Source organism: Maniola hyperantus, chromosome 20 (assembly GCF_902806685.2).
Source record: "Maniola hyperantus chromosome 20, iAphHyp1.2, whole genome shotgun sequence".
NCBI classification, from domain to species: Eukaryota; Metazoa; Arthropoda; class Insecta; order Lepidoptera; family Nymphalidae; genus Maniola; species Maniola hyperantus.
Genome location: NC_048555.1, coordinates 3,463,165 through 3,483,388, shown reverse-complemented (window position 1 = coordinate 3,483,388; position 20,224 = coordinate 3,463,165). Strand labels below are relative to the sequence as shown.

Here is a 20,224-nt window from a genome sequence, read left to right as displayed (position 1 = left end):
TTATCCAAGCACTAAAACTAAAGCGAGCAGTATGAAATTTTAACAAACTTTTGTCTGTTCAAAATTGCAGTTGCGAGGGGAAAATGCAGTAATAAAAGTTCGTTTGAATTTTTATTTGCACCAAAAAAGTTAAATTTGGCTTTTTCATCGAAAATTTCTGTCTAATAATAAAAGGTCATAACCAAGAAAAATACACTTTCCTCTAAAGAGAGACATGATTATTTTTAGCTTTATTAATATGGTTGATTGCTGTTTTCCAAGTTGATGAGATTCTTAATGAAATTCAGCGGGAAATCCATATTAATAATATAAATGCGAAATTGTGTATATCAATCTGCCTGCCTGTCAGTCTGTCTGTGTGTCTGTTTGTCTGTCTGTCTGTTACATTATCACTGCACAAACCTGAACCATACTTGATGTTTGGGACAGAAATAGCTAACTACTTACTATCCTACGGGAGTTTTACGAAGTCACCCATCAACTAGTAATTAAAATAAATATAAAATTGTCTATTACTGTTCTTTTTATTCAAATGGTACATAGAACTACATACATCAAAAAAAAACTTCACACATAAATCATACAAACTGGAACATCGTATCGATATCCATTATCCATCAATCACACCTACTCATATCTACCAGCTATCGTCAAAAAGTAAAATTATCTAGGTACGGTTAAATACATTTTAAGTTAAATAATTTAAAAAAAATCAATTCATATACCTGCACATAGCATACATTCACATAACTACGTAGAGTCATTTAGCGAAGAACTTGTCAACATAATAACGGATTTATGACGTGTATTTATTTAATTTACGAAACGAGTTAGCTCACGAAACGTTCGCGGGAAACTTTACGACCGAACGCGGCAACCTCCCGCACCGACGGGGCATGAAAACCGAATGAATCTCCCACAGTTCCACACCCTGGCCTTATCCCTAAACATTTGCCGCCAACATTGGCCCAACTATCATCCCCAACCCGCTCGAATAAAAAGCATAGCCTTGAAAATCAAACCGGGTTTTTAAACTTTATTTCCGGATCGGAGTGCCGAAATTGAATAACTTCTGCGGAATCTATAAATGGATGTACGAAACTGTGACTGAGCGAGTCTGTATACTTTCATTTCACATTTATTTTAGGGACGCTGAAAAGTTTTATATGAAATTGAATTCCACCTCCACGTTGGTATTTATTTGATAAAATCAAATACATGCGGCAGCCACTTTCCACACAATATTACTTACCTACTTCGAGAAAAATTTCAGACCGTCTTAGATTTTAATGCTCGATTATTTATTATTTTATTATAAGTATTGATTTCTAAGCGCGTGAAAAAAGATTATAAAAAATAAACAAAACAAGCAAAGATACTAACGCGTGAACATGTTGACTTATAATTATCCATTCTTGAAAACGAAATCTTCGAAGGCTTGCGGATTTAAAACAAACTACAGCTATGAAAAAATAGTGTAATCTTCGCGCGCGATTGAATTAGTGAAACTAAACGACACGACTTTTTCGCCGTGGATTTAGGTTTTTAAATATCCCGTGGGAACTTTTTGATTTCTCTTTGTGTAGCAAATGCGACCAAGCTCTTTAAATAAAGATTTTGAAAAAACTTTTTGATTTTCCAGGATAAAAAGTAACTTATGTCCGTCTCCGGAATATGAGCTATTTCTTTTCCAAATTAGGTCAAAATCGGTTAAGCTAATAGGCCGTGAAAAGGTAACAGACAGACAGACATACACACTTTCGCATTTTTAATATTAGTTAGTATAAGTACCTACGGATTTTATCAGTCCTATCATAAGTAACGGTGACAGCATCGATGATGATAATGTAATCAAGTCCTAAAAATTACTAAAACGATTATAGTGATAGGTACCTACCTACTTACATCACGATTCGATAAAGTACCTACCTAGTTTGCTATTGCAACACAAAATATAAGCACGTGTTTTATTTATTGATGAAAACAGTGCACGCGTAGCGTACGTTTGATCAAATATTCACACAAAGTTGGTGCTATTTGGCCATTTGGTTCCAGCTTCGGAACTTTGTTGTCACTCCGCCCGTGGCCGTCCCCCACGCTGCAAGGTATGTACGTGTTCCTTAATAGCCTTAAGTCACGCGATTTGCAACCTTATTTCAAGGTCGTTTTGGTGTTAAAGCTTTTGACACACATGCCTGTAGCTTGTATGCGTGCCAGTGACTGGCACTCACGAGCTACTTGCATGACGTTTATCAAGGTGCTGTTAGCAGTTTGTACTAGCACATAACGTGTTATGAAATGGCAAGCCAGTATATTTTCCATCTGTGGGTAATCGTATTTTGGTGCTCTCCAGCGTTTCTATACTTTCGTTTTCCTTAGGTTGCTTTAAAGCTATACAAATCGCAGAAATCTTCTCGGAGAAACGCGTAAGCGACGTGATATTCCCGGCGCTTTGGACTTTCTGGAGTTACGATTTCATTGTCAGTTCGCGGTTACAAGATCGTATGGGCCGCATAATTCGCCTCCGCATTTGAACGAGAAATTACTTGTTGACCTTTTAGTAAACCAAAGAAAAGTAAAGTATAGAGACTGGCATGCATATTGTATAATTTTTTCCAATAATGACTAGCCCTGCAGAGAGCCGCTTGTTTGAAACAAATGTACAGTACCTACGCGGCAGAAAGTAATGTACATCAACCTTTAGAAGGAGATTGCAGATTTGTAGAGCATTGTCTCTGTCGTTGAGACCGACAATACGTCATATAGGTATGAGTGACAGAGACAACGCTCTACAAAGCCGAAATGTCATCCTAAAGGCCGATGTACATTCTGCCGCGTACTGTACTTCTTTCGTAGCATAAATATACTAACAAAAGCTTGCTTGCCAATTGCCTGCTGGCAAGTGTAATGTGTATCACGGCCTTTATGCTAACCGTAGCCTAATCTGATTCCAAACGATTTTATACCCTATGGACGTGCTGTAAATTGTGATTCTATTTTTGAAACAGATAGCTTTTCAAATTGCAGGTTATATTGTTTGTTAACACATACGAAAAGTATACTCCGTAGGTACAAAATGAATTTTCTGTCATTAGACCTTTACTGTATGATACTTACCCATTGCTCCACTTTTATATACAGCACGACGACTTCCCTGGCGCAGTGGTAAACGCAGTCTTTTTAGTGCGAGGTCCCGGGTTTAATTTAGCCATCCGGTACGATGTCGTGTAGAAACCAAAGGGGTATGGGTTTAATAAAAACTGCCATACCCCTTCCAGGTTAGCCCGCTTTTATCTTAGAATGCATCATCACTTACCACCAGGGGAGATTGCAGTCAAGGGCTAGCTTATATCTGAATGAAAAAAACAGTAGTTACTATAATTCGTACGAGTATATGAATACAACATCTTATCAGTACCCTTATTATAAATGCGAAAGTGTGTTTGTTTGTTGGTTTATTGGTTTGTTGGTTTGTCCTTCAATCACATCACAACGGAATGACGTGATTTTTGGCATGGGTATAGTCAAAGACCTTCCCACGTGATTGTTAAAAACCTAAATCCACGCGTACGAAGTCGCGGGCGTCAGCTTGTATTGATATAATTTTAAGTTCCCGTCCCTCATAACGTCCCGCTATTTCTCAAGATAGCTAGTTTTTGTCCGCCATTGTGTGGATTCCGAACTCATTTATTTGACGAGTAACATCGTATCTTGAGTTTTTTTTGCCCTCAAATTAAATCTTGTGGCCGACATAGGACATATTTCGTTTTCTTTCTTATTTTATCGTATTTTACAACTGTCAAACTCATACAGATAGATAGATACAGATGGTTTTTTTTAACGCATACAAGTTAGCCCTTGACTACAATCTCACCTTTATTAAACCCATAACCGTTGGGTTTTTACACGGCATCGTACCGGAACGCGAAATCGCTTGGCGGCACGGCTTTATCGGTAGGGTAACTATAGCCACCAGACGAATAGGAAGTACTAGTACCTATGTACCTACGAAGTAATTCCATGATTACACGATTGACTAGAGCCTCGATAGCTCTACGGTTATAGGTGCGGACTGAAAACCGAAAGGTCGCCGGTTCAAATCCCACCCGTTGGACTATTGTCGTACCTACTCCTAGCACAAGCTTTACGCTTAATTGGAGGGGAAAGGGGAATATTAGTCAGCAATTTGGCTAATATTCTTTAAAAAAAAACACGCTTCTTGAAGTCGGATTTAGGTACACTTCAAAGTCAAAGTCAAAATAGGTAATAAATTACTCGTTTCGATTGTCAGTTGAATTTGTAAGATTATAGTGGTGATAATTATTAACTAAAGCTACGAGGGTTCCAAACGCGCCCAGGTCTGAGAAGAGCCCACAACAAACTCAGCCGGGTTCAAAAAAAGAAGTTCAAATCTGTTAAATATGGTCTGTATAATTTGAAAGAATTTTTAAATAAAAGAAAACATGTTCGACTATTCGTTAATTTAATTAAATGTTAGCAAGAATCCATCTCTTCGTGGATAGAGAAGGTATAATAGTCGATACTTTTGCACAGACAAAACTAAAAAGGCTCCTTTTTATAGTGGACTCATTGTAACAATGCAACCGATGGCGATGTAGGAATTTCAATATTTCTTATTCATCCATTGTGGCCGCCATTCAAATAAAGACGCGATGCGTGTGTGAATAGAACGAAAGTTTGCATTTAAATTGGTTCGAATAAACGGGGAAAAGAATAAAGCCTCGTGAAAAAGTCTGCTCATATGAAGCTCATATCATATCACGATAGTTGCTATGAAAATAGATGTTGAAGTTTTAAACTAAACGAAAGGATTATTTCTTAAAAAGTAGGTATATTCCTGACTTAGTTATTAGAACTGACTAGCTTATGCCCGCGACTACACAAACAAACAAATTTCAAACCCCTATTTAACCTCCATATGGTTGGTATTTTCAAAAAAAAAATTCTTAGCGGATGTCTACGTCATTTTAAACATTATAGCTATCTGCATGCACAGTCTGATCCGTTCAGTAGTTTGCTCTGCGTTGATAAATCAGTCGGTCACCTTTTCCTTTTTTATATTTAGATGACAAAGCCTTCTTATAGTAAGTTTGAACGAAAAACGGGCAAAAACTTTAAGGTTGCGTCACCGACATGCTGATGTGTGCTCGGAGTGCCGATAGATGCAAAAACTAAACCAATGCTAACGGTTTTAATCGCCACTGCAGTGCGTCGGTAATGTTTGCGGATGCTCGCGTGGATGATTTCTACGCGATCATGCGCAAGCGTGCCGCGTCCTTGATGAGCAGGCTGTTGAGGAGTACCAACACTCTCCTCAGCGCATTGTCCACGAAATTGGATAGCCCTCTCTGGAGGTGCTGGAGTGGTGCGCACATAGGTGCAAAGAGACCCCCTCGGGCATTATAAATAGGATTAGTTTTAATTTTAGTAGAATTAGTTGTTAAGTTAAGTTTAAGCTAGTAATAAGTAGGTACTAACATAGGTTAAGGAATTGTTTCTGTACTAACACACAATTATGGGTGTACTTATGCCTGAAATAAAAGTTTATTTATTTTTATTTTTATTTTATTTAATTCAGTAATTGTGAAATTTTTACATTTGAAAGGTACTACAATTATTTTGAAAAACACAGTTATTCTGTCATCAGTCCTTCCTGCTAATTTTTTATGACTTTCTTACTTCACGGAAACACGTATCGTATTTCTCATAAAAAGTTACCAGGGTAGCAGCAGTAACATCACATAAAACCGTACGTGATCTAAGAAGCGCCGGCCCTTTTTAATAATTCATGTACATCGATCAGGTAGGTACTTCATAAGTTTATAAGTGCTATTGGCGTCCTAGTTATTACGATTCAAAGAAAACTGTGAACTAAATTCAAACTAGCTATTAGCTTGCTACATCGTAGCAACGGACATCGGTCTACGACGTAGCTAAACTATACGGCGCGGCGTAGAATCATCGTAGAATAGATACGTAGCATAAATAACCAATATAGAATTTTAGAAAATATACTTACTTGCAGTAGTTATTTTTTTTAAATATTTATTTATGCCACAAGTGCGGCATGATGAAAATTACAGTAAGGCGCCAATTTTAATACCAATAAATACCGAAGGCTAGCGAGGAAGATGGCGGCTCCGAAACAGTTGTTTCGAGTGGCGGCCATTATATACCCGCAGGGCTTTGTAGGCGTAACTTTGATAATATTTTTATTGCCCAACGGTGGTAAAAGTCTACTTTATAGTTTAAATAGCATTGAAGTAAGAGCCACTTTACGAGCAAATGTGCATTGTGAAGACAATTTTTTCATTATAACTTATAAGTACATAATGTTATATTAACGAAATTCCTCGATTAGTATCAACTTTTTATGAACAAATTATTTTTAGAACTCGCTTCAAAACCTTATTATTATTTTAAAACAAAGAAAAGTGTCATACATATTACATCAGTGTGGCTCATTAGGGCTCATTTCTCACGGCGAGCGTGTGGCGGTTCCCTGGCGACTTGTCTATGTGACGGACGCGCACGTCGCTTTGCATAGCCACGTCAGCGGTCACTGTCTCATTAGCCATGCTTGCCTGGTACTTTGTTTAGATCTTTTGATACGCATTGTGATCCAGTTTTAAGGCCTGGTTTCCACCTATTTTTAGGGTTCCGTAGTCCGTACCTCAAAAGGAAAAAAGGAACCCTTATAGGAATCATTTCGTTGTCTGTCTGTCTGTCTGTGATGATGCAGTCTAAGGTGAAAGCGCGCTAACCTGGAAGGGATATGCCAGTTTTTATTAAACCCATACCCCTTTGGTTTCTATACGGCATCGTACCGGTTCGCTAAGATCGCTTGGCAATATGGCTTTGCCCGTAGGGTGTTAACTAGCCACGACCCAAGCCTCCCACCAGACCACCTGCGGAGCGGAAAGTGTGTAGGTACAGTTGATCAATTAGATTTTTTAAAAATGACGTGATATTTTTTAATCTTATTGGTTGACTAAACATAGCTCCCTACACAACCGCAGATCCTTTGGGATGATGTAAGGATTCTAACGATACCGCATACATCCAGATCTGTTAAGGCATTTAGAAGTTATGGTGGAATAAAGAAACTCACATACATGAACCCTGAAAACATTACTCTCCTTTTTTTGGAAAATCATGTAAAAAGCTATCAGTTTCATTGGAAGCGAAAACTTTAGAACAACGAAAATTTTGTATGACTTGACCTGGATAAAGTTCCTTAATATTAGATTTAGTATAGTGCATTTCATAGTCGACGAAACTTGGTAACTTGCTTTGAATACTTTAGTAACTTTGAAAAACCGAAAGACCCCGTTGTTATCTTGAAAAAGGTATTACCTAATTGAATATTTAAGGCAACATCAACACAAGGTTGTCTATTGATTTTTTTCGTGTTGTTATATAGTATATACTAGCGGACTCGCACGGATGGGCCTACCTGTTCTATTAACTAATTAATTTAAGAGTGTTATTCATTAACATAAACCTTCCTCGTTAAATTGACTGTTTGTACAGCGCTATAAGAATAATCCTTAACACCATTGGACACGGGCATGACATACATTTATTTATTTATTTAAACAACTTTATTGTTAACAAAATTACAGAGAGTAAGAATACCGGATACACTAAAAAAACATATAAGAGAAGGTGGTAACGTGGCCGGCATCTTGTTTTAAGCTTTATAACATTTCAAATGATATGTCTAGAAAATAATATAAAAGATTTAGCAATTATTATATATTTATTCGTGTTTGAGTTTGTATTTCATGAAATCGAATTTAAATCCTTTTACAAATCCTTTTAGAATTAAAAGTATTATGGCACCCTGGGAGTCATATTCAAAGAAACAATTACTTACGCTATAAAGCTGAGGATTTGTAGTAGCCCAAATCTGAAATCAAACGATCACGCTGGTTAAGTAACGTTGAATCCTGCCGGAAACTTGATGAATGACCAACTTTAGGTGTCTGAGTTTGGGCTTTTCATTTCCTCCTTATGAGCTTCACGTACTCAGCTGTCGGTCCGGGGTCTTATCAGTTAGCACTAACATCTGATAATAACCGTTACGCTTAGTAGTCTTAAGGTATGATTCCGAACCACGCTGCACGCAGCAGCGCTGCCGCAACAGTGCTGTCATCAGCTGTCACAGTCCTGTCGCGGCACTACTAGTCCCCATACAATCTCTATAAGCTTATATGACATTACATTCCGAGTTAGGCAGCAATGTCGCGGCAGCAATGTAGCGAAACATTCCAGCAAGGATTATTTTGGTATATTTAGATTGCCACTTTCCATCAAACTATGTTTTGAGCAAGCCACATATTAGAGAAGTAAAGGTGCAAGCGCAGTTTAATAAAGGTGATTTTCTAGAAAATTATATGAATATCCTTTTATGCAATAATCGGGGAACATACATAAAAAAAAAAAAAAAGATTCCGACGAATTGAGAACCTCCTCCTTTTTTTGAAGTCGGTTAAAAAATGAACAAAAGCCGCTACATTTTACAGTGTTTTCCATTGAAGTAGCATGAATACACAGCGAAGCGGCTCTGTTAAAGGCAACCTTTAGCACTATTTCAAACACTTCTTTGAATGGGCCTCCTATAAAGTTTTCCTAATCCTTAGGTTGCCGAGCAGAGATCGCTAATTCGCTACTAAGCCATAAAACAGCCTGTTGTACAACTTTAGAGAATTAAAAGTAAACAACGCGTAACTTGTATTTTTTTGAATTTAACTTACAGATAGGTAGGCTCTAATTATTGACTCTAATTTAGGGTGTAAAATATTCATATTTTATTTGTAACGTAAAACAAAGCTGTCCATTCCTAACTTCCTCATCTCTTCTCATGATGTATAATCGTATAGCTAAGCTCAAACCACATCAATCATAGAAAAAGCATATAGTCAAGGTAGTGGTAGCTAAGCATAACACCTGTAGGCTGTGGCCGAATCCTCCCACTAGTTATGCACCTATCAAAAATCGATTTAAAACTGACCTAAGAGAGGAAAAGGCGAAAATACTCACTCAAGAAACCGACAATAACCAAGTCAGAGCCTCAATAGCTCAACAGGTAAAGTCGTCGCCGGTTCAAACCCCGCCCGTTGCACTATTGTCGTACCTACTCCTAGCACAAGCTTGACGCTTAGTTGGAGAGGAAAGGGGAATATTAGTCATTTAACATGGCTAATGTTCTTTAAAAAAAAAAAAAAGTTAGCAGATGGAATCTACCAGAGAAGCATAAAAAGAAGGAGTTGTCATTGTTAATTATTTCAAACATCTCTCTCATGCAAAAAAAACGCATTTTGCAACATTTCAATCGCATTGAAGCAATGAATGAATAAAACGGCGTATAAATAATGGGACGCTCCTGAATGGAAAGTAATTCAGTTAAATGCACCTTTTGTGATGAAATACCCACTTGGGTCGCTGACCCCCGCCTCCTGCTAAAGTCCTGGTCAGACACAACGCGTGACCAGCCGCGATCTGTCATGACTTATGCCACTGAAATGGATATACAATACATGAATACAAGTATGATGAAGCAGAAACTTTTCGATCTTCCCCCTTTGCCATTTTATCACCGAACCGCAAGACGTCGCGTGAGTTTCCAATTTCCATCCTTATGTCGTCGATAGTCCACCTATATGCACGAAACGTATTGTGCCATCAGTTCTCATACGCCTAAGGTTTGGATCGATCTGTGTTTCCTACCAATTACAATCCGAATATTTTCTAGGTAAACGCGTCCCATCTTAGGCCACACTTTCCATCAGGTGTGATTGTGGCTAAAATGCATAGCTACTGCAGCAATCCCATAAATTCAACCAGTCACGAAAGAGATTATAGCAATGTGGTGATCAAAAATGTTATGCTGTGGGAGCGAATTGAAGTCTTTCATTTTCTTCAAAATTAGTTAAATATTTTACGACAGTCCGAAATAAAAATAAAACGCTGCAGCGTTCGTCATATTCAATTTGCTAAAAGCATAAGCCGGTATAAAAATAAATATTAGATCCACTAAAAAGTTTCCAAATCAAAAAGGTTAAGTCAAAAGGCACTAGTGATCTAAAAGTAGCATCTAGGCCACCCATGTCTGCTGCAGAAATAGACACGGATATCTTTTCGAATCCCTATTTTTATCAGACTTGTTAAGATGAATTATAACTTTTTTCACTCAGTTACACTGCACACAACTACACTTGCTGTGAAATGGCAAGATAAAGTTCAAAAATAAAACTCGGCTCTTTTTAGTAAAAAGTAGTATGTTTTACTCGATGTTCCATATATTTTTGAAAAATAGCACTTGGTGACCTAAAACTGCCACTTAGGGCGCCTTTTAGCTCTGCTGCAACAATACACTCGGATCTGTTTCAAATTTCAATGCCAATTTCACGTGTCTTTCAAGTATCACGAAATCTCTTGATAATATGTTGTTTTAAACTGAAAGATAATATTATGAAAGCTTATGTATCTATTTATATTATTTACAACAGATTACGTAGTAATTAAATATTACTCAATAGCAATACCTTCCCATAACGTATCCAAATAAATAAATAGTAGCTTTTTGACTCTTTTTATTGACCCTTTGGTCGGGTAGAGATTAAAGTCATATTATTATGCTTATATAGGTATAGTGCGCGACAGGTCGAGATCGCAATCGTGGTATGAGGCGGAGGGACGCCTCGCACACCCGCACGTCAGGCGCTCGCCCACACTGGGCTAGCGCGGGGGATGGGTGGGTGTGCGGGGCGTCCCCACCCGGAATGCTATCTCATCCTGTCGCATACAATATATAATAATAGGTATGTACGTAAATAAACGCAGATTAAACCAACAATACTGATGTTAAAATATTTTGTGGATTATGATAGGATTGAATGGATATATTATCTAGATGCTAGTACAATCAATCGATGCCTACATGCCTCCACGGCTGGACATAGGCTTTTTCAAGAATGCGCCACCAAACACGGTCCTCCGCCTTCCTTATATATCCGCTTCCCGCCTCATATTATAGCACATTATTGTGTTTCACTAACTATGTATTTCTAAAAATGTTTACTTCGTACCAAATGTCGCTGCAAAGCGCTCAAGGAATTTTAAGTAATTATTATCTTTATAGGCCTGATTAGTATAAAATCTTTCCACAACAGACTTTAAATTAATAAGGCCTTGCGGGGTGATTTGCTAACTCAGTATCTAGCAGGAGCCCGGTGGCTAGGTATCATTCGGTGATAGACACCACTGAGTTAGTGAATCAGTAGGTTGAGGTTGAACATGAGAGCAATAATAAATTATATGATGCATGTATTAATATTTTATTTCTTGACATTTCAGTTGAAGGACGTCCGTTAGAAGATGAAGTCCTGGGGGGAAGCGCTAGGGCGGAGCGCGTCGGCACACTTCTCGCGCGTCGGCCGACTGCGGCGGGCGTTGCTGCTGCTTGCCGCTGCTGCTTGCACGGCCGCTGCGCTGCTGTACTGGCGGCAGCAGACCGACGACGACGCGCATAGACCCCTGCACTCGCTATATGCGTAAGTTTCTTTTTAAATTCTGGAAACTGATAATAATTATCGCTACAGCGTTACCGTGTGCGGGATGAACGTAAAGCTCTGCCTGGGGTTGTGGATATATGCGCCAGGGCTTGATTTCATCGGGAGAAGCTTCGCCCGAAGATTGCTTAAGGACGTTCTAGTGAAACTCAGACCTCTGCTTAGGACGACGTTGGGTAAGAGACTAATATTGAACTAGAGTAATCCGTACGCCCCTGAGACTACAAGGTGAGACTGACGAGTAGATTGAAATTATTGTTAGAAACAATCGTTGTTACTCCTGTACTTGGGTGGCTTGTATTGGTACTCCTGTTGCTGCTGGCGTGGTTGCTGCGCAGCTGTACTGGCAGCAGACCGACGAGGACGCGCATAGACACCGGCACTCGCTATATACGTAAGTTTTTTTTATCAAATTGTGGAAACTGTTACAGCGGTTCCGTGTGGTTTGTGGAGACAAATGCGAAATTCTGTCTGCCAAGGCTTGATTTAATCGGGAGAAGGTCGTCGCCTTAAGGACATTTCTAGTAAAACTTGGGCCTGTGCTTAGGACGACGTTGGGTAATTGGACTAGAGTAATCCATACGCTCCCGAGACTACAAGACCTTATGTGCTTTATTCAAGCGCCAGCTTTCATGTAAACTTTTAAAAAATCATCTCTCATTCAAAATTCAACTTATGAAAAAAACCTTTTGACCGTAAAATTAGTTAGGTATGAGGTGCAAGCCGTAAAAACAATACTTATTTCTTTTTCAGAAATGTTGCTCCCCAATGGTCATGGATTTGCCGGAACGACCGCTGCGAGAGGTTCCTTGCAACAGAAACTCCAATATTGCAGTCTCTTCCGACTTGCAACATGCTGTGTGCTTCTACCCAGCTGTGGCCCCAGCCCACCGGCCCCGTCAGCCTGGCCACCGCTGCAGCACACGTGCGATCACACAGCTTCTCCTTACAAGTGATCTCATCTCCTTCTCGGGAACTAAAAGAGCACCTCGTTGATGCCTTCAATTTAATGGTCGAAGACTTAAAATCCCTGGAAAGAAATGCTGGCTTAGAGAACAGGAGATCTAGCACCGGAACTCCCCACGATGTGCTCGTTAGGGTCACAGTCAACGGCACCGCTGACCCACGAATGCGACAGGATACCGACGAAACCTACAAATTGACTCTACGCCCTGCCGGTCATTCGACTCGGCTCACGGTCGACATAACCGCACGCTCGTTCATCGGCGCTCGACATGGCTTCGAAACTCTATCACAACTAGTCTGGCTGGACCCCTACGCTGCGTCACTTCTAATTCTTGAAGCGGCAACTGTAGAGGACGGACCGCGATTCCGGTATCGAGGACTCCTGTTGGACACGGCACGAAATTACTTCCCCGTTAGTGACATATTGCGGACTATCGACGCTATGGGTGCGTGTAAACTCAATACATTTCATTGGCACGTCAGTGACTCCCAATCGTTTCCTCTAAGACTGAACAGTGCACCGCAGTTGGCACAGCACGGTGCTTACGGTCCGGGAGCCGTATACACGACAGACGATGTGAGAGCTATAGTCCGAAGAGCTAGGTTGCGTGGAATCCGCGTGTTAATCGAAGTGGATGCGCCAGCACACGTCGGTAAAGCTTGGACTTGGGGTCCGATGGCGGGTCTAGGTCACCTAGCACACTGTGTCGAAGTCGAACCCTGGAGCACGTACTGCGGCGAGCCTCCTTGTGGACAACTAAACCCGCGAAACCCTAACGTCTACGCGATTCTAGAACGCATATACGCCGAAATCATTCAACTGACGGGAGTCGATGATATATTCCATCTGGGAGGCGATGAGGTATCGGAACGCTGTTGGGCGCAACATTTCAACGACACGGATCCAATGGAACTTTGGTTTGATTTTACAAAGCGTGCAATGCATGCTCTCGAGCGCGCTAATGGTGGTAAACTGCCGGAATTGACGCTGCTTTGGTCGTCGCGTTTAACGCACACGCCGTACCTCGAGCGTCTCGACAAAAAGCGATTCGGTGTGCAGATATGGGGTTCGTCGCGGTGGCCGGAATCTCGGGCGGTGTTAGACGCGGGCTATCGCTCTATTCTATCGCATGTGGACGCGTGGTACTTAGATTGCGGGTTCGGTTCGTGGCGCGATAGCTCCGACGGGCACTGCGGGCCGTATCGTTCGTGGCAGCAGATATACGAGCACCGGCCTTGGATAGAGGAGATGCCTGGGCTGGCCACGGGCGTGGAGCCGTGGCGGGTGGACGGCGGCGCGGCGTGTCAGTGGACCGAGCAGCTAGGCTCCGGCGGGCTCGACGCGAGAGTGTGGCCGCGCACGGCCGCGCTAGCGGAGCGACTGTGGTCAGACCGTGCAGAGGGCGCCACGGCGGACGTTTACTTAAGATTGGACACTCAAAGAACACGGTTACTAGCTAAAGGCATCCACGCAGCACCTCTGTGGCCGCGCTGGTGTTCTCACAATCCCCACGCTTGCCTCTAGCTTTGAACGATGTTCTCCTGAAGGAGGATGGAATTTTATATTGTGGCTTTTGAATGCCGCGCAGGCGACTGCCGCTCGCACAAAATATTTATGTAGGTAGATACTTAGATAGTTCTAAAATGTTTTGTTACTGTACGTTTAGTACGAGTTTTCACCTGCGTAGTATGAGTTTATCTATGATCTACAGCGGAAACGAAGCGATTCGATACTCGAAATCTATCAATGAGATGTGCAAACTTGTACTAAGAGTACTGATGTGTGACTCGATTCTTCCTTGTTTAGTTATTTAGGTTTGTTGTACAAAATAATTTATTGTTATCGATGTATGTGACAATTAGATAAAGATTTGTACAGTGCTTTGTAGTTACACTTATTTAGATAATTATTAACTTAATAACTTTGTAATATTTCATAATTTATGCTTAATTGAGAAAAGTACTTGTAATATTGATATACTGGGATACTAAATTAATAATATAATAATAATAATAATTAAGTAGTATAGTTAGGTAGGTACCTATTTGACTGCCATTTTAATCACAATTTAAATGTTATTTATCTGGAATAATGCACAATGTGACATAAAACACACAATTACTTAAATCTTTAAAATACCTATGTAGATATTACAAAACAAAAAATAATAATTACCTATATGTACATTAATTATTATTCTGTAAAAATATAATGTAATAATGTAATAATTATTATTCTGTGGTTTGTTACTACTAATATTAACAATCGAATAACGAAACAATCGACCGCTAGTTCGCAAATTCGAATAAAACCGCTAGTTTCATTCATTTACTTTGTCATACTAAATTAGGCTATTTTTTCTCAGAACATAGAGTTCAGTTTTAAATTAGATGAGGTTATACTTACGAATACAAAATAGTAAGTCCCTAAGTTCGATGGTTGAATGATACAATTTGCCACACAAAATTGGGTATTTTTTCTCAGTACATAGAGTTTACTTTTAGATGAGGTTTTGTATATTCGAATTTGGAAACTAGTAGCATGAAATGTGAATCGGAGGGAATGAGACGGCGCAATACATTCTTATATATTTTTCTTTTTTTTTCAAATTCGAATGGTTTGATAGGTTATTTGAATGATTTCTACAATCGAATTATTCGAATAATGTTATTCACAATCGCCCATCAGTAGCTCACATTTACTTATACCGATACGACTTAAATACAAGCACGAACCACGCGCACACGTGCGATGCAAGAACTACTTATACAGTAGCCGACGGGAAATATTGTACATCGACATTTAGAAAGGGTTTCCGGCTTTGTAGAGCGTTGTCTCTGTCACTCATGTGATGTTGTAAGCCAAGTAATATGTACAGATACAGTTGGTACAGTGACTTATTTCCAAACGACCTTGTATTTTAGGACCGTAAAATATTTAACTTGACTGAAAGAAATACTTATGTTGAACTAGCTGATGCCCGCGACTTCGTCCGCGTGGAATTAGGTTTTTGAAAATCCCGTGGGAACTCTTTGATTTTCCGGGATAAAAAGTAGCCTATGTCACTCTCCAGGTCTTTATATAAACCCGTGCAAATAATCACGTCAATCCGTTGCACCGTTGCGACGTGATTGAAGGACAAACCAACAAACCAACAAACAAACACACTTTCGCATTTATAATAAGGGTACTGATTGATCTAAATGTTTGGTGTGTGTTTGTTTAGCTTTTCATATCAAAATAGTACATTAAAGTTACATACATAGGCAGTGATAGAGAATTTCTCATATTATATTAATCGACTACACAACAAGATAAAGTTCAAATCTTTTTTTTTTTGCTCAGATACAAGTTAGCCCTTGACTGCCTCTGATCTAGGGTTCATGATTTCTCGAGCTTATCAATTTCTCGGGTCTCGAGAATTCTCGAGGCTAATCTCTCGGGTCTTCTCGGGTTGTCGAGAAATTTACATTTACGTACGGATTTGCATATTCTTCGGTTCCAATAATGCGATTAATCAACAAATTCAGTGGTTTCCTCCAGCACAAGCACAGCATTAAAAAGAAAAAAAATCAACTTAAAACTTCTAGCTTCTTTCTTTTAAACAAAACAAACAATAAACAAAAATTTCAACATGAAAACGTTAACCTTATCCTAACTTATAATTAAATTACAATCACAGCACCATTTTTGGCATGTTAATTAGAAAAAAAAATCAAATGAAATTTTTGCATTTAAAACAAACGGCAAACGCAAATCGTTTTATTTTATAATTTCATAGACTCAAATATGATTTCTCGAGTTCTCGAGTTTTCTCGAGCTTGATTTCCCGGGAACAAAGCCCAACGATTTCCCGGGAATTCTCGGCTCGAGAATTCCCGGGAATGAACCCTACTCTGATCTCACCTGGTGGTAAGTGATGATGCAGTCTAAGATGATAGCGGGCTAACCTGGAAGGGATACCCCTTCCAGGCAGTTTTTATTAAACCCATACCCCTTTGGTTTCTACACGGCATCGTACCGGAACGCTAAATCGCTTGGCGGCACGGCTTTGCCGGTAGGGTGGTAACTAGCCACGGCTGAAGCCTCCCACCAGACCAGACCAGAAATTTAGAAATTATAAAATTCCAAACCCCTGACAGGAATCGAACCCAGGACCTCCCACTATTAAGACCACAGCGCTCACCACTGCGCCAGGGAGGTCGTCAAACATCTATAAAAACTGATTAATCCTAGAAACACCATCATAATATACAGACGATTTATTGTGTTTTGATAATATTATATGAATTATATTTTCGAAATCTACATAAAGATTTGATTTGATTTTGATATTTGATTTTTCTTGTCATAGATAGGTATGTTTGTTTGTTAGAGCTTCTGCAATGGTTAAGCGGCTTGATGGCCGCGACTTAATCCGCGTGGATTCAGGTTTTTAAAAATCCCGTGCGAACTCTTTAATTTTCCGGGATAAAAAGTAGCCTATGTCTTTTCCCGGGATGTAAGCTAACTCTGTACCAAATTTCATCAAAATCGGATAAACTGTTGGGGCGTGAAAAGCTAGCAGACAGACAGATAAACAGACACACTTTCGCATTTATAACATTAGTATGGATTCATTTTTCTAATAGTGATGAAATAATTTACTTATGTTAATAATATAATATTACGTAGGTAGATAATATGTCTATCTCGTAAACAATCATGAGTGCGTTAGAATTATGCGACAACTTGAGATGGCAATCGGGGTATAAGGCGGGGGGCGGGGCCCCACACTTCTTCGCCGATTGCTATCTCGACCCGTCGCATATTATACTATATGTAGAAACCTATCAACACACAGCTCAAATTACTGGACGCATCGGGCTGAAATTTGGCATGCAGATAGCTATTATGACATAGGTGTCCGCTATGAAAGGGCTGCTATGTTTAAAAATTTCAATCCCCTATTTCACCCCTTGTTGAATTTTCAAAAATTCAACAAGGGGTGAAATAGGGGATTGAAATTTGTGTTGTCCACGCGGAGGAAGTCGCGAGCATAAGCTAGTGTACAATAAAGATGTATCAAGCGCTCCCTAATATTACATTTATGCAGCTGCGAGACTTCACATTATCAAGTTTCAAATTTTAGTAAATGTCAAAAGTGTGTGTAAACTGTAAAAAAAAGTGTGTACGCCCTTAGAACGGCCATACACGGGCAGCTTGAAGCAATCATGACCAACCACTGACCTCTATAATTAAAACAAGTAGGTACGCTGGACCTGCGATTCCCGACCTGTTTGTCGCGACTTGATTTTCGCTATTTTCGTGCTGATAGCAGCAGTGTACTCGCATAGAGTTATGATACTAGGTAGTGATAAGACATTAACACCAAGATCATCGTCCCGCATATTGCTATTGCGCTGGAACCATGTCTCATTAACATCAAAATAACGTCTTTTTGACGTCAGCCGAAATAAAAATACACCATCAACTCGAAACTTCAGTCTGGTGATGACGTCACTAAAATGGCGGCCAAGCGCATTAGCAATTTGCGTGACTTATGCGTTCGGTGGGGCAAAAACTTTTGTATGGCCCTTTTTCAGCGTATTTATTTAAGTCCATTTCGCCAATCAGCTGCGACTGCATAGCGAACTGCAATCACATGAGCGCCTGAGCAGTTCACAACAACTGCTCAAGCGGTAGGTACAGTACGATTCAAACTTAAATGCGTCTGCGTGATGTTGCGACACGTGCGCAGTTACCCTCCCCACTTCCCCGAACACCCAAAATGTGTGTGGTGCGCAACGTCGTGCGCAAACTTCAGGGGCGCATTTAAGTTTGAATCGTACTATACGTAACGTTGTTCAACGATCAACTACTAGAGCTCCCCGTGTATGGCAGATGTTAGTCTGTGGTATTGATAGTATAGGTATAGCGCCTGAGTAGCCTCCTGCGCTAGTGAAGTGGTGCGGGAGGGTGACAGTTGTCACAAGTAGACGAATCACTGAGCTCTCGCGTCACGGCATCACACGTCCCTCCCGCACCGCTCCACTACCGCAGGAACCTACTCAGTTCTGCGTTATGCCTGGTGTACAGTGAATATTTATTAATTTTATTATTTCATAATAAAAATAAATCTTAAATACTCAATTACGCTGTATTCACAATATTATGTCATACTATTTAGTTAGTAGATAGCCTTATAATAGATGAGTCAATACAATCGATTTTTTCTTAGCTGACTTAAAAGGCAGACTACTATAGGCAAATAAGTCGCTTCCTGTAGAAACACGGAGTGAAGACGAATTGTGGGTGATGGTCCGTTACACCGTCCCGTCCGTCCACGGGAAGAGATACTGAATACAAAAAAACCGGCCAAGTGCGAGTCAGGCTCGCACAACGAGGGTTCCGTACAACAGTCGTATTTTTTAGAAATTTTGCACGATAATTCAAAAACTATGATGCATAAAAATAAATAAAAATCTGTTTAGAATGCACAAGTGAAGACCTTTCATATGATACCCCACTCGATATTGTTATCTTTGAAAATTGAAAATACTAATTATTAGTTTATGACGACAGTTTAATTTTTTTTGTGTAACGTAACCACAAATTCACGGTTTTCAGATTTTTCCCCTAATGCCAGCTATAAGACCTACCTACCTGCCAAATTTCATGATTCTAGGTCAACGGGAAGTACCCTGTAGGTTTCTTGACAGACAGACGGGCAGACAGACAGACAACAAAGTGATCCTATAAGGGTTCCGTTTTTCCTTTTGAAGTACGGAACCCTAAAAATAACATTACACTAACAATCCTACCATTTACAAGCAGGCCAGTTTCACTTGGTCACGTGGCCCGAAAAACATATCTACAAAAAGTTTTCTGTGATTTGCACATCTTTTAAGTCAGATAACGAAAAATAGAATTGAACATGCACAATTTTGTACATTTTGTAAGTAATGTTTGGTGCTATAGTGGTTTTGTGGTGTACTTCGATAAATAAATAAGTTGAAACTACTTGGAATAATTTTATTTCATTGCTTTAGGATAAGGCGGTCACAGACTTATTGGCTTACTAATCGGTGGGCGCGGTTAGGCGACCGTTTAGGGTGCCAAAGTGCGCCAGCGTGACGAAGCATCCATAGGGCCGGTTGTTTCAACAAACTTTGACGGACACGTAACCTTTAAATATGGCGCTAATGAACGTAAGTAAAGAAAAAGCGTAGATTCAGCATCTATTAGCGCTAACGTTCGTTAAAAAGTTACGTTTACGTTAACTAGTGCTGGCGCCATTGGTGATCGTCAAATCAGCCCCCCCAATTGTGTAAGAATAAATATTTCATGGCTATCGCAATCGTCAAGAATTCTGCCCTTTGATTGGCTGTGAAAAAATGTAAACAGCGAATCAACCAATCAAAGGGCAGGATTTCTTGACGATTGCGATAGCCATGAAATGGTTATTCTTACACAATTAGGGGGCTGTTCGTAACTTCATACTTCTTACAAACGGAATATTTTATTTACAAATTATAATGGAATCAATTTAATTCAAAGCTTTTAATGGTAGTTTTTTTGAAGATGAAAGAGAATTTGTAAGAAAGAAAAAATGCGAAGTAGCAATATTAATAACTATGTATATAATTTAATATACTTAAAATGAAATAAAAAAAGGATA

At 39.7% G+C, this 20,224-nt stretch overlaps 2 protein-coding genes across 5 annotated transcripts in view; one reads left to right on the top strand and one right to left on the bottom strand.

Moving 5' to 3' along the window:
• Positions 1 to 890, bottom strand: part of LOC117991670 (uncharacterized) — a 40,661-nt gene extending 39,771 nt beyond the window's left edge. Inside the window, exon 1 of the mRNA XM_034979267.2 lies at positions 726 to 890. The gene's annotated coding sequence lies outside the window, so the exon portion shown is untranslated. The remainder of the gene's footprint in view (positions 1 to 725) is intronic.
• Positions 1 to 15,927, top strand: part of fdl (fused lobes) — a 100,377-nt gene extending 84,450 nt beyond the window's left edge. For 3 of the 4 annotated variants that reach the window (XM_069505509.1, XM_034979265.2, XM_069505510.1), the window contains 2 exons: positions 11,383 to 11,579; positions 12,351 to 15,927. In XM_069505509.1, coding sequence (XP_069361610.1) covers positions 11,404 to 11,579; positions 12,351 to 14,088 — 1,914 coding nt within the window. In that variant the 5' untranslated portion in view covers positions 11,383 to 11,403 and the 3' untranslated portion in view covers positions 14,089 to 15,927. The remainder of the gene's footprint in view (positions 1 to 11,382; positions 11,580 to 12,350) is intronic. The other variant, XM_069505511.1, reaches the window with a different exon arrangement.
• The last annotated feature ends 4,297 nt before the right edge of the window (positions 15,928 to 20,224 follow it).